General features: G+C 35.8%; 2 protein-coding genes across 5 annotated transcripts; both read right to left on the reverse strand.

Annotated features, from left to right (window-relative positions):
• Positions 1–579: 579 nt before the first annotated feature.
• On the reverse strand, positions 580–6,487 carry LOC105791611 (SKP1-like protein 21). Of its 4 annotated transcripts, none has more exons than XM_012619766.2 (10): positions 6,357–6,487; positions 4,798–4,969; positions 3,633–3,857; positions 3,157–3,348; positions 2,960–3,070; positions 2,694–2,772; positions 1,876–1,979; positions 1,626–1,804; positions 1,250–1,382; positions 580–829 (listed from the first exon to the last, which is right to left on the reverse strand). In XM_012619766.2, the coding sequence occupies exons 2-9, from the start codon at positions 4,831–4,833 to the stop codon at positions 1,262–1,264; spliced, it is 1,047 nt and encodes a 348-aa protein (XP_012475220.1). In that variant the 5' UTR covers positions 4,834–4,969; positions 6,357–6,487; the 3' UTR covers positions 580–829; positions 1,250–1,261. The 4 variants fall into 4 exon arrangements, with proteins under 4 accessions (XP_012475220.1, XP_012475218.1, XP_012475219.1 ...); XM_012619764.2 differs by having other exon boundaries at positions 580–893; XM_012619765.2 differs by having other exon boundaries at positions 580–899.
• A 5,114-nt stretch (positions 6,488–11,601) lies between these two features.
• Positions 11,602–13,951, reverse strand: LOC105791610 (cytochrome P450 86A8). Its single transcript, XM_012619762.2, has one exon. It carries the CDS (start codon positions 13,454–13,456, stop codon positions 11,873–11,875), a length of 1,584 nt encoding a protein of 527 aa, XP_012475216.2. The 5' UTR covers positions 13,457–13,951; the 3' UTR covers positions 11,602–11,872.
• Between the last annotated feature and the right edge of the window lie 250 nt (positions 13,952–14,201).

The raw sequence follows: 14,201 nt of genomic DNA on the forward strand, positions 1-14,201 counted from the left end.
TTTACTAGTAAGCGACGAGTGTGGTTGAAAAACGGAAAACGCGTGGGTCAATATATCATAATAGAGAGCTACTGAAGCTCAAAGGTTACCGGCTACTGTCTAAAATGGTTAAAAGTTTCCGTATGGACCGTACAGATTTCCTGGTATATTTACTACTACAACTGAATCAGGTAATATCAACCACACTGATTTCTTGGTTAACTATTGGTCGAATTCCATTCCCAACCACTCGAAGCGAAACACGTGTTGGTAGAGATGGACCTGAGCTCAGGGGAATATCATATGGGTTTCTCTAGACAGAAGGCACTGAAGCTGCAAAAGAAGGGGGGGCCACATGGTCGGCTACTCACACACGCACTATCTTTAATGGACGAATCACACATGTGGACCCCCTCTCAGCATGGGAGAAGGATAACTTCAGCTGAACCTTTTTCTTTTCTTGTCAATACATATACCATACCATATCGATTAGATATAATTCGGATTATAATAATGTCATGATTGTACACTATATGACCCGATAATTTTGAACATATACCATCACAGCACAACACAACTACAAAGAAAAACTAACATCAGTGTCTCAAAATCTATATAATACCAACTATTAATGTCTCAAAACTATAATAAAATATATAATACCTTAAATAATATTATAACACGAGAATATACACAAAGATGATATGAATAAAATACAGTAAAAAGAAGTTGCACTCAGAATCAAAATTGCAGCCTGACTAAGCACAACAAAGAAAAATAAATTTTAAAAAGGAAATTAAAAACTCACAAAGGATCCACAATGCCCTTCTAGAAGCCATCTTTCATCCACCTGCAAAGCATCTCATCAAAAATTTTCAGGCATACCTTCATTGTGAATCACCTCTGCTCCGGATCTGAGTCTTGCCATACAAGATTATTTTAATGTTGCTTCTTTTACTAATTTGATCAGACAAATGAAGAAAACCAAGTTCGGTTTTAACTTTCAAATGATAAACCATCACGAGAATGAACATGTTGCGTTAAGTAAATAAAAGTCCAAGATAATCTGATTAAAACTTTCACAAGCAACCACACTAGACTATGTTGTTCCAACGTTTCATTTTGCTAAAAGTATCTCTGTCTGACATTCGATAATGGGGGCGGGAATATGGGCCCTTCAAATACATGGAAAAGCTTCAAAACTATCTGACACCTAAATCCAAGTAACATAGACACTAAAACTTACGAAAGAAAAGAGAGAGCAGCATACCTGCATATCTCCTTATGAACCCTTGCCATTAAGTGACAAATGCACTGGTTTCTTTTCTTGGCCCAAAGAGAGAATTTCTTGCATTCTTTCCGGCCAATCTGAATTCAATCTACGGGCAAAATCTTCCACCTCCCTACACAACATAAAAAGGACTGGTAGGGCTAATCTATAAATTTCCTCCAAAATCGTGTTAAGATGTTAACGTGTTGCTTCATCAGGTACAATATTCATCTTTGTCTGCTTACCAATTGAAGAATATGCAAACACTAAGCCTCATGGCAAAATCCAGGGAAATGTGACCACTTTGTCTTTCAATGCTCCAGAGAGTGGAGAAGAAGAAGCAAGGAAGAAGATTTACAAGGAAAAATCACCTTACCTATCAATTTTTTCCTTCAATGTCGGATCAATCTCATCATCAATATCACCGTCATCAAACTCGTTCTTATTGGGAAAAATATCATCTTCGACATCCTGTAAGTTTGTGGTAGCACCAACACCGGGCAGAATCTGACCAACTTCAGCACTACGGCATACAGAGTTAAGACCATTTGACTCCTGAACATGATAACTTCAGAAACCTGACAGTATTGAAAGAAAGAAAAAAAAATGAATGGAGAGGTCCAGACCTTATTATGGTTTTTAGTGGCTTCATGAGCAGATGTGCTCTTCAGCAAATCTTTTCTTCTTCGGTTCTTCTTTTTACTCTTCGAAGTTTTAATCCCTTTAGAATCTGCAAAATAAAATTCCCTTACCTCCTATGAGGCCTTCAGAAAGAACTAAAAAATGAAGACTGGGAAGTTTCTGGTATACATAAAGCAGCACAACTTTAAAAGATTACAATTGTGGTGTATAAAACTTATGTAGAATTAGAATTTTAAACAATCTATCCATTACGAGATATCCATAAAAGAGCCTGAAATCTCAACAATTTTTAACTGTAGTTTGTTGGAAAATTATTCTTAGATTAAGTTCCTAGACCATGATGATTGAAGGAAACATCAATTATTTTTTAATCCTATGCTATAAAAAGTTCGAAACAGGTCATCTTGTAACATCTTCAAAGAAAGGTCCTATCCTTTTGATGTCTTCATAATTTACCATCAAACAGGATTATGATAAAGGAACACAAAACAATTTGCTTTTCTTCAATTTTGGCCCCTATCATTCACTCCTCAGTCCCTCACACTCACAAATGACTGCAGAGAAATAGAAGACATTTGGACATTGGGATTGACACATGAGACGCAACCACAGGAGCAAAAGTGCTAAACTATTCTTTATAGAAGGAGCTATTTAATCAGTAAAACCATCTCTTCTGCTAATTTAAGCAGGTCAACCAACCAAAATAGTCATGAAACACAGAAACTTATACAGAACTACAATCATTTGGACGGAAAAATAAATATATGCTGACAATCTATGTTAGAGAAAAACTTAAGTATACCTCCATCATCTCCGTTAATAAATGACAAGAGGTCATCAACTGAACGATCATCAACAAGCTCTTCGTCAACCTCAACATTCTGAAACATAGAAATCCCGACTTATTTGCATGCATTTTTTAAGTAGGGAGTTGAAAAATGATGCCTTGAAAAATTAATTGACAAAGCAATGTCAACCATATAAACATGCTACTAAGAAGTAAGAAGTAAAGCAGAACAGCTAATAAATAACCAGCATTAAAGCAGCAGAAAACAAGAGCCCAGTCACCTTTAGTTTCTCCCTCTCTTTTAGTTCCTTTCTCTTTTTCGCATACAATCTATTTAACAGTCGAATGCGTGGGTCATCGGTGGCATTTTTCAGAGGCTCCAGCTTTTCTTCCTAAACCAACAAAGCAAGTTCTAAAATAAGAAAAGAGATTAAGAGAACAGATAAAAAATAAAGCAGTTTCAACTAGCACCAGACACCTCAGTAAGATCATCAGGCAAATGAAATATCTCACGTATCTCCTCTGGGGCTTTCCCTTCAATAATTCGTGCAAGGGCACGACTAGTAAGATCAACTAGAGGCTTTAACTGAAGGCTGTCAGCGGCAGATGTCAACTCACAGAGCCTCTTTGTGTCCATTCGGATAAACTTCTCATCAAAAGATTTGCGCTCCTTCAAACAGGAACAATAACATGCAAAGGAAGGAAACAAGGAAGATCAGAGTCAGTTTGTTATATGGAATTGAATATCCTAGAAACACGTTTTCCTTTTTCCTTTTGCAAAAAGAAGTGGCTAAGGAAATCAAGTATACAAAGAAAGCCATTCTATACCTAAAGAATGGAATTTTTTGGCTCCATTTATGCCACTCCAGAAAGATTAAACATCTACTAAAGAAAGCAAGAGGAGAGCATCAGACATAAGAGGCAAATGCTAATTGAGAATTACGTTGAACCTACCTTGTTCGAGCGGCCAGGCACCTGATGAAACCGACAATAATCGAGGATTAGACTTAACATGGCAGGATTGACTTGCTGGGGAAGAGATATAGCATAATTCTTGGAGGATCCCATGCCTTTTTGTATAACTTCATGACATATCATGGGACAGAACATCGCAATCTCCTGTTCAACTTGTTGGATTGAGCCATCAACAGTTTGAAGCCAAATATAAGACTTCATTATCTGAGACAAATCCAACAATCCTTCAGAATCAAAACTTAAGGATATACTCAAAAACAAACCAAGGCTACTAAAGTATAATTGTCAGGATTGCAAACTGTTACAAGAAATTCTATGCCATCTAACAACTAAACAGTTAACTCAATCCTTCCTCTACCCAGTCTGAGTTTGAAGTTACCCATATCCCATCATTCAAACACTCAAACAACATATTTTCTGGGTACTCATTGAACCCTACTAAGCAAACTATGTAAGGCACAAATTTCACCAGACAGAAACATAGTTTTCATTCACAACATGGTGTCCATCTAACCAAACTCAAGGAAGTTTTAGACAAAATTGTTAAAAATACAAAAAAATAAAAATCAATCTAGCCCATCTCAAGGAAGGCTATACACATGATGGCTATAAATACAAACAAACAATAATTGTTCACAGCACAGTAATTAGGTCCATGTTACACCAGAGCTAAATATTTTGCTAAAATACCCAGGATACGTATTTGCTAGAGAAGTACATGTAATCATGAACAATATGTCATTTATGCCTACAAAAGGAACCCTAAAGAATACAAAAGAATCTGCTCTAATACAAATAATAAATATCAATCTAGCCTATCTTAAGGAAGTTATAAACATAATGGTTAAAAAAACAAACAAACAATAATTGTTCACAGCACAGTAATTAGGCCCATGTTACACCAGAGCTAAATATTTTGATAAATACCCAGGATATTGTATTTGCTAGAGAAGTACATGTAATAATGAACAACATGTCATTTATACCTACAAAAGGAACCCTAAAGAATACAATAGAATCTGCACTATTGTAGGATATATAGTAAATGGTTCATAACCTAAAATGTAAAATAAGAAAATAGAAAGTAGGATGTACCTTACCTCTGTTCATTATGATCAAAGGGAAAACAACACTATAAACTTACCTCAGGCTTTATGACTGCCATATCAACCTCTGACATTTGAAAGGATATTTGAAACACAGAAAAAGGTATCTGTGTACAGCTTATCGTAGTAGTATACTCTGGCACTCAAAAGCTTGAATACAGTAAATCAGACAACAGCTATGCACTTCTTAAGTGACATAGACTCTCAAACCTGTAATAAGTTTCCCAAGTACTATTAATCAGTGGCAAATTTCTCTCTTGCATGAACATTGATTCAGAAGTAGATCTCAATAGGTATGTAAACCAGCAATTTGATGCTGTTCAAGCAGGAAAATGAAGAAGAAAGAATGATATGCAGCAGAGTTACAGACAGATCATTCAGTTTTTGTTAAATAACTGCACAGTTAAACAATTGTATTAAATTAAAGTCAAGCTTCCGCATTTAAGTAGTAATTAATAAACAGGTCACAACATAAACTGACTCTGTCAAACGCATTTTTAATTAATTCTGCGTGTGTTTGAGCCTAATAGTATGGTTTCAACAAATGAGGCATAACAAGCCGTTAGAAATACAAAACTCTGAATTAATACATGTTCTTGCTAAAGCTAACACTGAAATGTTTGCTCTATCCCACTACAAGACAAAACTTGATTATCTAAGGCCTCATGAATCATGGCACAACCATTAAGCATACAGATAGTTCCAACAGCAGCAAACCAAGCAGGATCCATGGTAGCATTATTCCCTCATAGGAAGTCAACACAAAAGTTCCTGTTCACAAATGAGCTTGACACCTCTGGTTAAACACTTCCCTGGAAAAACTATTTCTAGTATTACAACTATTCCACCTCTATTACCATTTATAAACATAAAATTCATCAATTTAAATTTTAAAATCAGTTGTTCAACTTATGGCAACTTAAATCATTACCGCGAAGAAAAGCTAGGTGCCTTGCCAGTTGTTAGAACTACCGAAATATCACATGGCAGCCAAAATTTTCATTTGCCAAGTTTCTCGAAAAAAAACAAGATAAAGGAGCTGTCTTTCTTCCGTTCTAACAGTTCTTTTACCCAAAAACAACTTCAACAGCTTGCAGACTAAACGCTAACCTAATATCATGCATGCATCAATTATTCTAAAATCTAAATACAACGAAGAATACCTAATTCATGATTAATTTTTTTTCATTTTCCTATAATTATTTTCCTGTTTTGCCAGTCACATTCGTTTTCTCAGAAAACAGACATCTTCTAATAAATAAAAACACATAGAGCAACAAATCAACATAAATAAATCTAAAAATCAAACAAAAATGAATTAATCACAGTTCATACCTAGCTCACAGAGCCTGAAAGCTAATTCACCGGATACGTATAAATTAAACAAATTTTAATAATAATAAAGTGGAAGACATTTCTGTCGCAAATCAATCCGTTAAAGAAACGAAACAATGAAGGAATGATTCAAAAAAGTAAGTCTATACAGGTAAGTGTAAAAACGATTTTCTAGTTCTTTTCGATGCTTAATATATAGTAATTCATTATTTTCTTTTTGAAATTTATAAGCAATACGTCTACGTCGTTGTATTGATTGTACCTTCGAGAAAAAAGCAGTGGAGATTTCAGTGCTTTCGAACTACAGAGATATGGCGGTGGTCGGCGAACTCAGAAAGGATAACTGACAGAGAGGGAGGCGAGAGAGGAAAATAGTGTGTGTTTTTTTTTTTTTTTGGGGGTGTACTTTTTAAAATTTTAGTTAATTACATCTATAGTCCATAGTTTTGTAATAGGTCAAATTTTGCAATTAATCCTTACACAATATGTAAGTTCTAGATTTAGTCACTATATTCTAATTTGGTCATGCACATTTCTTATTTTAAAATTTTTATCTTAAAGTAGCTGTTAAATTCTGTTATTTGCAAAATATTATGCAACAAATACATCATCACTTGTTTAATGTCATGTCAATTTGCAAGTTTCACAAAAAAAATATGTTATAGTTAATTTATTTAACATCTGCCTTTTGAATCAAAGTTAAAATTTCAAAATTTAAAAATAACGAAAAATGATCAAATTGGAGAATAAAGACTAAATCCATAGCTTGCGCATAGTACGTGGCTAATAACAAGATTTTACTTCGACCTAAGAGGCATTCGCAGATGGCCTTCCGTCTCACATCACTTGGTTAGTTTCCCACATGAGGATCACCTGGATAGTCCCTCGTCTTACATCACTCGGTTGGTGAACCGAACGTCTTGTCCTCTAAGCCACCAAGTTTTAGCGAGAACACACCCATCTCCTAGAGGGAACTATCAAAGGACCACTAGGTGTAACAACCTTGTACCGTGTCAAAGTAGCACTGCACCTAACGATAACCCACGTACAAGCATTACTGGGCACAAAACCTCCCTCCCTATAAATACCATTTAAGATGATGAAGGAGGGATCTTTTGCCTCCTCTACATCCTTAAGCCTTTACCTACATTCAGTCTCCCTTGCTTTTTTATCCCTCTTTTGACTTATGTCCTTTTTTGGCTTGCCACATATTTAGATGAACCGATTCTCCTAGCACCACCACCTTTGCCTCCTTATTCCCTCCCTTATTATACACTTATATTAACAAATAAATGATTTTTTTTCAATTAGAATTAACATTTTATGTTTTATCAATCAAATTAATTAATCACATGTATATTGAATTGTGCTTTGTGAACTAGCTTAGGAGGAGACTCATCCTTAAGTATATACCATAAATGTTTGTAATTCATTTTTTCGAACATATATTTATACTTGTATGATTAGTGATGTCGAATTTTTAAAAAGGATCCCTTCAAATATTTGGCGAGTAACTTTGATTAAAAAAAAAAATTTTATTTGACTTTATTGGTGCTTTCATGACAAATTTTAAAAGTGTTACAAAAAGAAGCTAAAATAATGTTTTGGTAGATTAATGTTTTACTTTATAAAATTATTAAAATATAGTTAAGATTATTTGTATCTATTATCAATCAATAAATAAAAAGGCAGTTATTGTCTATTGAGTTTTAGCTCGTTTGGCATAGGCATCGTTATTAATATAAGAGGACGTGGGTTTGAGTGCATTGAAGCGTATTAAACTCCTATTTATGGGTTGAGAGGAGCTATGATAATTTTAGGCATTGTGTCAAAAAAAGCATATATAATTAGAATCTATAATAAAATTGTTTTAAAAATAAAATCCAATATAATTAAATTAAATCACAAGTTTTTACATGAAATAAACAAATAAATATTCTTTTAAATCACGATAAAAAAATCTGAAAATAAAATAATTGTTAAGAACATTTTCTCCCCAACCTTTAAGGCCCTTGTCTACTTCGAAGTTCAATGGAAAAAAGTCTTTTAGGTGAAATCTCCTTCTTTCATATATATTGTCATTGACTTTATGATTATTCTCAACCACATCTCAATTCATCCATGTATGAAATTATCTAAAGTTAAATGTTTTTTTATTAAATAATAAATATAGATTAGAGATATTTTTATTTTTTTATATACAATTTTTAAAAATATATGCTTATGATAAGATATAAACTTGTTATACATCAGTGATCACCAACCCGAGTTCTAGATAAGACCCGGGTCAACGACCTGTGACCCGAATAGGTCCCACCAAATGATTGAGTGCGAAGTGAACCACGTGAGGACAACAAGGGAGTTCGCTGATCTAGCTCACAAGGCGAGCTCTCGGATCCAGCTCGCACAAATTGAGTGAGGATCGCGGCCCTAGTCCACGTATACCCAAGGTGCTTGCTAAAGGCCCAAGGTGCTCACAGAAGGGAGATCACATGTTCTGCAGGCGACCTAGAGTGAAACATGTGTCCAGCGAGCCTAAAGCCCACTTAGAATGTCAGTTCCAGGTAGAGAAAGGACCATGTACATTGCAGGCAACCCAGGGCGAAACACGTGTCCAGCAGGCTCGGAGCCCGCAATGAATGTCAGTCCTAAGAACAATGGAGTCGAGACAAAACAATAGGGTCAAGTTGCGAGCTGTGATAGTATAAATACCCGAGTGCTTCTGTTGATGAGATACGAGGCAAAATTACTCAACAATTGGTGCGATGAGCATGGATAGACTTCCGATCATCGGATTTCAACAAGTTTGGTTCTCTTTTCCTCAGTTGGAGAATAGAAATAACTCACCCAAATGAGAATTTTTCCCTTCAACCTTTTATCATAACAAGCCCGAGCCTCAGGCTCAAGCGGTCAACACAATGAAACGAATTTGTTCACCGGTAGACTAGAGAACTTCGGCAATGCAGTTCGTCAGAGAGTTTCTAACCCTCTAGACCTGAACGTTTCCGTCGGCCAGGGGTTGCCGCTCCCTCCTAACCAAGAGGCACCCCCACAATAATTTTTTGCCCTCCAAGAGAAAATGAGGTTCATAAGGGAGCAAATTGCTACTCAAGAAACACGGTTCAAGCAACTACAAGCTTTTTAGCAGGAGCTGTTGAAGAAATTGAGGAGGTGAGGAGAAATGTGCATTTTGATAACTCTAGTTTTCAAAACAACGTCAACACACAGGACGAGGTATCGGGCATGCAGGTGAAAGAGTGAAAAAATGAGATAGATGAGTTATGAAAGGATGTAAAAGCGTTACACCCTGAATCTCGTGACATGGATTGGCTATTCTACTCCAACATGGATTGTGGCCCCAATCCGCATATACCCAAGGTGCTTGTTGAAAGCCTAAGGTGCTCACAGAAGGGAGATCACGTGTTCTGCAGGCGACCTAGAGTGAAACACGTGTCCTGCGGGCCTAAAGCCCACTCAGAATGTTAATCCTAGGTACAGAGAGGACCATGTACATTACAGGCGACCTAGGGCGCAACACATGTCTAGCAAGCCTGGAACCCGCACGAAATGCCAGTCTTAAGAACGATGGAGTTGAGACAAAACAGTGGGGTTAGGTTGTAAGTTGTGATAGTAGAAATACCCGGATGTTCCTGTTGATGAGACACGAGACAAAATTACTCAACAAAACTTAATATTTCATAATCATCTTCTCTTCAACTTTATCATTTCAATTAAAACCACATTTGGTTTTTATATCTTATATATATTTATTATATAATTTTTTTCACCTACATCATAAATGTATCGTAATCTAATTTTTCTTATGTGTTTTGTCTCATGGTCTAATATAGAGCTTAAAATTCTATATAAAACATAATAAAAATACAAAACTGATAAATTGATTTGTTAAAAATATGCAAAAACACTAATTACTAATATATTAAAATTTATATAAATATATATTACTTCAACATATTTTTTTAACATTAATTTCATTATGGAAACATATCTGCTCATTTTTTGATAAGAAATAATGCCTAGAACTATCCATAGTTCCCCCCAACCCTTAAATAGGAGGATAATGCGCTTCAACGCACTCGAACCCACGTTCTCTTGCACTGACAACAATGTAATGCCAATCGAGCAAAGACTCAATCAACTACTTAAGCATAGTCATTATTATCTATGCATAATTATGCTTCTTTTTTTTAATTTGAGAAATTAATCACTTCATTTTAATTTATCAACATTTGATTCTTTTACTTTATAAAAATAAAGAAATTAATTTAATCGTTAATAAAACAAGTGATTTTTGTTAATTTGTTACATATAATTTGTTGAAATGATTTTTTTGCTAATATATTGGGTATAAATTAGGGATAAATCTCAAAATTACACATGAAATTTGGTTTCATGTGCAATTTTACAAAAATTTTGATTTTTGTGCAATTTTATACATAAAATTTTGATTTGATTTAATTATCACAAACTATTAATATAATTACAAATATAACATCATTTTATGTTTTATATTACATATACAAATAAGTACATTTATCTAATATAAAAATAAATAGACGTATCCATTTCTTTAAAGGTATACAATTGGGTCGAATTAAAATTTTATGTATACATTTGAATCACAATCAAAGTTTCATGTGTATAATTGTTCCAAATCATTGTTCACATATCAAATTTCACATTGAATCAAAACTGATGAATAATTTTGAGTTTTGTCCTTACAAATTATTGAGTTGTTGTTGAGTCAAATTTAACAATTTAACTAATTTTAAAATTTCATAAAATAAAAAATAAATTTTAATAAATTAAAATAAATGAATTAACTCTTTAAAATATGATAATGAAAATTCATATATCTTATCATCTAAATCATTCCAAGTTTTTCTTTGGGTCATGGTTCAAGAGAAGTGGGCCTGTTCCATATAAAAATTTTATAATTTTAAGAGTTATAAACAAAATCATAAAAGTTATAGTTTTTTTATATATATTGTGATTTTTAATAATTTTTAATTTGTTGTTACTAAGGTATTTTTTTACCGTTTAGCCTTATTAGTTTCAAAATTTCTAATTTACTTCTAATAAAAGAGTAGGGTCAGATTGAATAAAGATGTAAAGCTTGATGACTAACTTTGTTATTATATTATATATATATATATAAATATAAAACGCTAAAATAAACATTTAATATTGCAATTTGAACGGAGAGGCTGTTTTGCTCACTCATCTAACGTACAAAGACCACTTTGCCCATTTTTTCAGTAGATGGGCTAAAGTGCAATCTAGAGTATAGTACAGGGGGTTTTGCAACAGTTTTACCAATTATTTTGGGCCACATGTTACTTTTACCATCATTGATCCGATAATTGTAAGTTTTTCTTTGGGTCATAGCTCAAGAGAAGTTGTGGGCCTGTTTTGGCCCAGCTAATACCGTCACCCAAAGTTGAAAGAAAAAAAACACAATACACGGAAATAATTTGGACACAAAATTATGAAAGATCGAAGAAAGAAGATAAAAGAATTTTATAGAATAGCAATTTCAAAATGTCCCCACAAAGAAAAAAACAAGAATTTAATATTAAAGTATACGCCAAGGTCATGAATTAAAACCTCTGTGATATTAACCTCAATATCAGCATGGCCCCCACTTCCTAGTTTCCTTACACGAAATTGAAATTTTAACCAATAGATTTGAACTCTGCATTCCACCGTCACTCACGCGCCGCCGCCATGCCTTAAATATCCTCAACCGTGAAACCCTCATTTACCATGCAATTTTTGTTCGTTGATAATCTTTTCAACAATGGCTCCCAAATCTCTGCCATGCACGTTGACTTTAAGCCCATATTTCATAAACAATGTCAGCGAAATCTTCTGCTCCACCTTATGCCCAGGCGCTACCGTCAGCTTATGCCTCAACAGCGCTGCCGCTGCCACTGATTTCATTTGAAGATAAGCCAAGCCTCTTCCCAAACATATTCTTGGCCCAGCATTGAATGCCACGAATTTGTACGAGTCGTGCATGATGAATTCCTTGCCGTCAGCCGTTAACCACCTCTCGGGACGGAACTCGAGGCAATCATCACCCCAAATCGACCTCATTCTCCCCACCGAATATATTGAATATGTTACCGACGAACCTGCTGGCACAAACGTTCCGTCCGGAAACACGTCGTCCACCACGACATGCTTTGAATCCTCCGGCACCGACGGGTATAGCCTTAAGGTTTCAGATAATGCTGCCTTCATATATATCAATCGGTCAACTTCTTCAAATCCTAAAGGCTCATCGAACCATGTTGACGTGTCAATACCACGTGTTTCGATTAGGACGGTGCAAATTTCATGTAGAATTTTATCTTCAATAGTTGAATGTTGAGTGAGGAGCCAAAAAAACCAACAAAGAGCAACGGATGAAGTGTCACGTCCCGCTAGAATAAAATTCAGTGCAACGTGTTGGAGAAATTCCTCCGAGTAGGATTCTTTTTTCCTCATGAATCTTGAGAGCAAATCGTCGTGTGGGTTCCCATCTTTCTGCTGACTCAGCAGTTCTTGCTTACGTGTAACGATCACGTCGGATAAATACTCATTCATGTGGACGAGGCTTCGGCTCAGACTGGCTTCTAATCCAAGCCGAAGCCATTTCTTAAGCTTCCATAAAACCTCTGGCAAAATAAACCTTTGAAGAGATGCTTCGGTGGCTCGGTCAAAAGCTGAAGCGAAGCCGTTCTCGGGGAGCCGCTGAGCGCATGTTTCCGGGTCTTTTCCAAAAGCTAATCCGCAAATGTTATCAAACGTGAGCCGAAGCAATACGTCTTGTAGATCAACCGGCTCGCTTTTGGCTTGAGCTTCTTCAAGGATGGGGCAGAACCGGAACTTGATGGCTCGAGTGACCCACCGAGCCATCGCTTGGCGAAGAGTCCTGGTGGTGAATTCCAGCGCGGCAGTCCTCCTCTGGAATAGCCACGTGTCACCATCCGAGTTGAAGATTCCTTGACCGAGCAGATCATGGAACACGGACTGCCACGTAGGACCTTTGGGGTAATTGTCGAAACGCGTCTTGAGGATGTGTTCCAAATTCCTCGGATCGCACGTGACCGTCACGAGACCTTGTTTCTGGGCCAAGAACGGGACGGCACAAATGCAGGTCTGGTACGTCCCACCGCAAGCACGGAGGTTGTCGGAGATCCAGTCATGCAAGCGGTCACAGTTCTTGATCAAGCCAGGAAGACTGCCCAATAGAGGCCAGACACGTGGACCACGAAGAGACCGTGAGATGAACGTGAACCACAGTAGGTAAGCTGTGATAGCTGCCAAAAGGAGCAAGGCAGTCGATATATCCATACTATTACAACTATAACAAAACAACCCCTTCTACCGAAGAAATTTTCTCAGGAAAAAACAAACTTTATTTTTCTCAGGAAAGACTATTCCTCAAAATGGGTATTACTCAGAATAAAAAGCAAAGTAAAAAACACTAAGAAATAGGATTTATAGGTGAAATTATAAAGAGAAGCAATTACTAGAGACAGACTGTTCCCTTCAATTGCACCAACTTGTTTCTTCCTTTCTTTAGTGTCTAACCATCAGATGCACCACCATAAATGCACTGAGAGGTTGTTGAAACTCCTTAAAGATCAAAAAAGAAAAGAAAAAACACTAGAGGGTCTTAAATTCAAGCATTGAATAAAGAGAATTAAATGAGTTTAGTTGAGGAACCAAGACAGACAGATAAAAGACTGTAAAAAATAAAATATAAAAGACAGATGATGGCAATGAAGCTATGGAAAGAAAATAATGAAAGGGTTCAGACAGACCAAAACATAGTAGAATGTTTTGTTTTGGTGCAGTTCAGGCTAAATAATATATATATAGCTAAGGGTTTGTGATTTTTATAGCGGTAAGGGAAGAAGAAAGGGGAGGAGTGGAGGGGTGTCTTAAATGAAACGGGTTAAGTCATGTGGGCTTTGGTTAGGTGAGCAATTCACCACCAACAATTTACTACCAACGCTCCATGCAGACAAGACAAGCATGCAGCCGCTGCGTGCCTTATTTTTCAACATTCTTCCATTGACTTCTCTCTTTTGAT

This window comes from Gossypium raimondii, chromosome 8 (genome assembly GCF_025698545.1).
Source record: "Gossypium raimondii isolate GPD5lz chromosome 8, ASM2569854v1, whole genome shotgun sequence".
Classification (NCBI taxonomy): Eukaryota; Viridiplantae; Streptophyta; class Magnoliopsida; order Malvales; family Malvaceae; genus Gossypium; species Gossypium raimondii.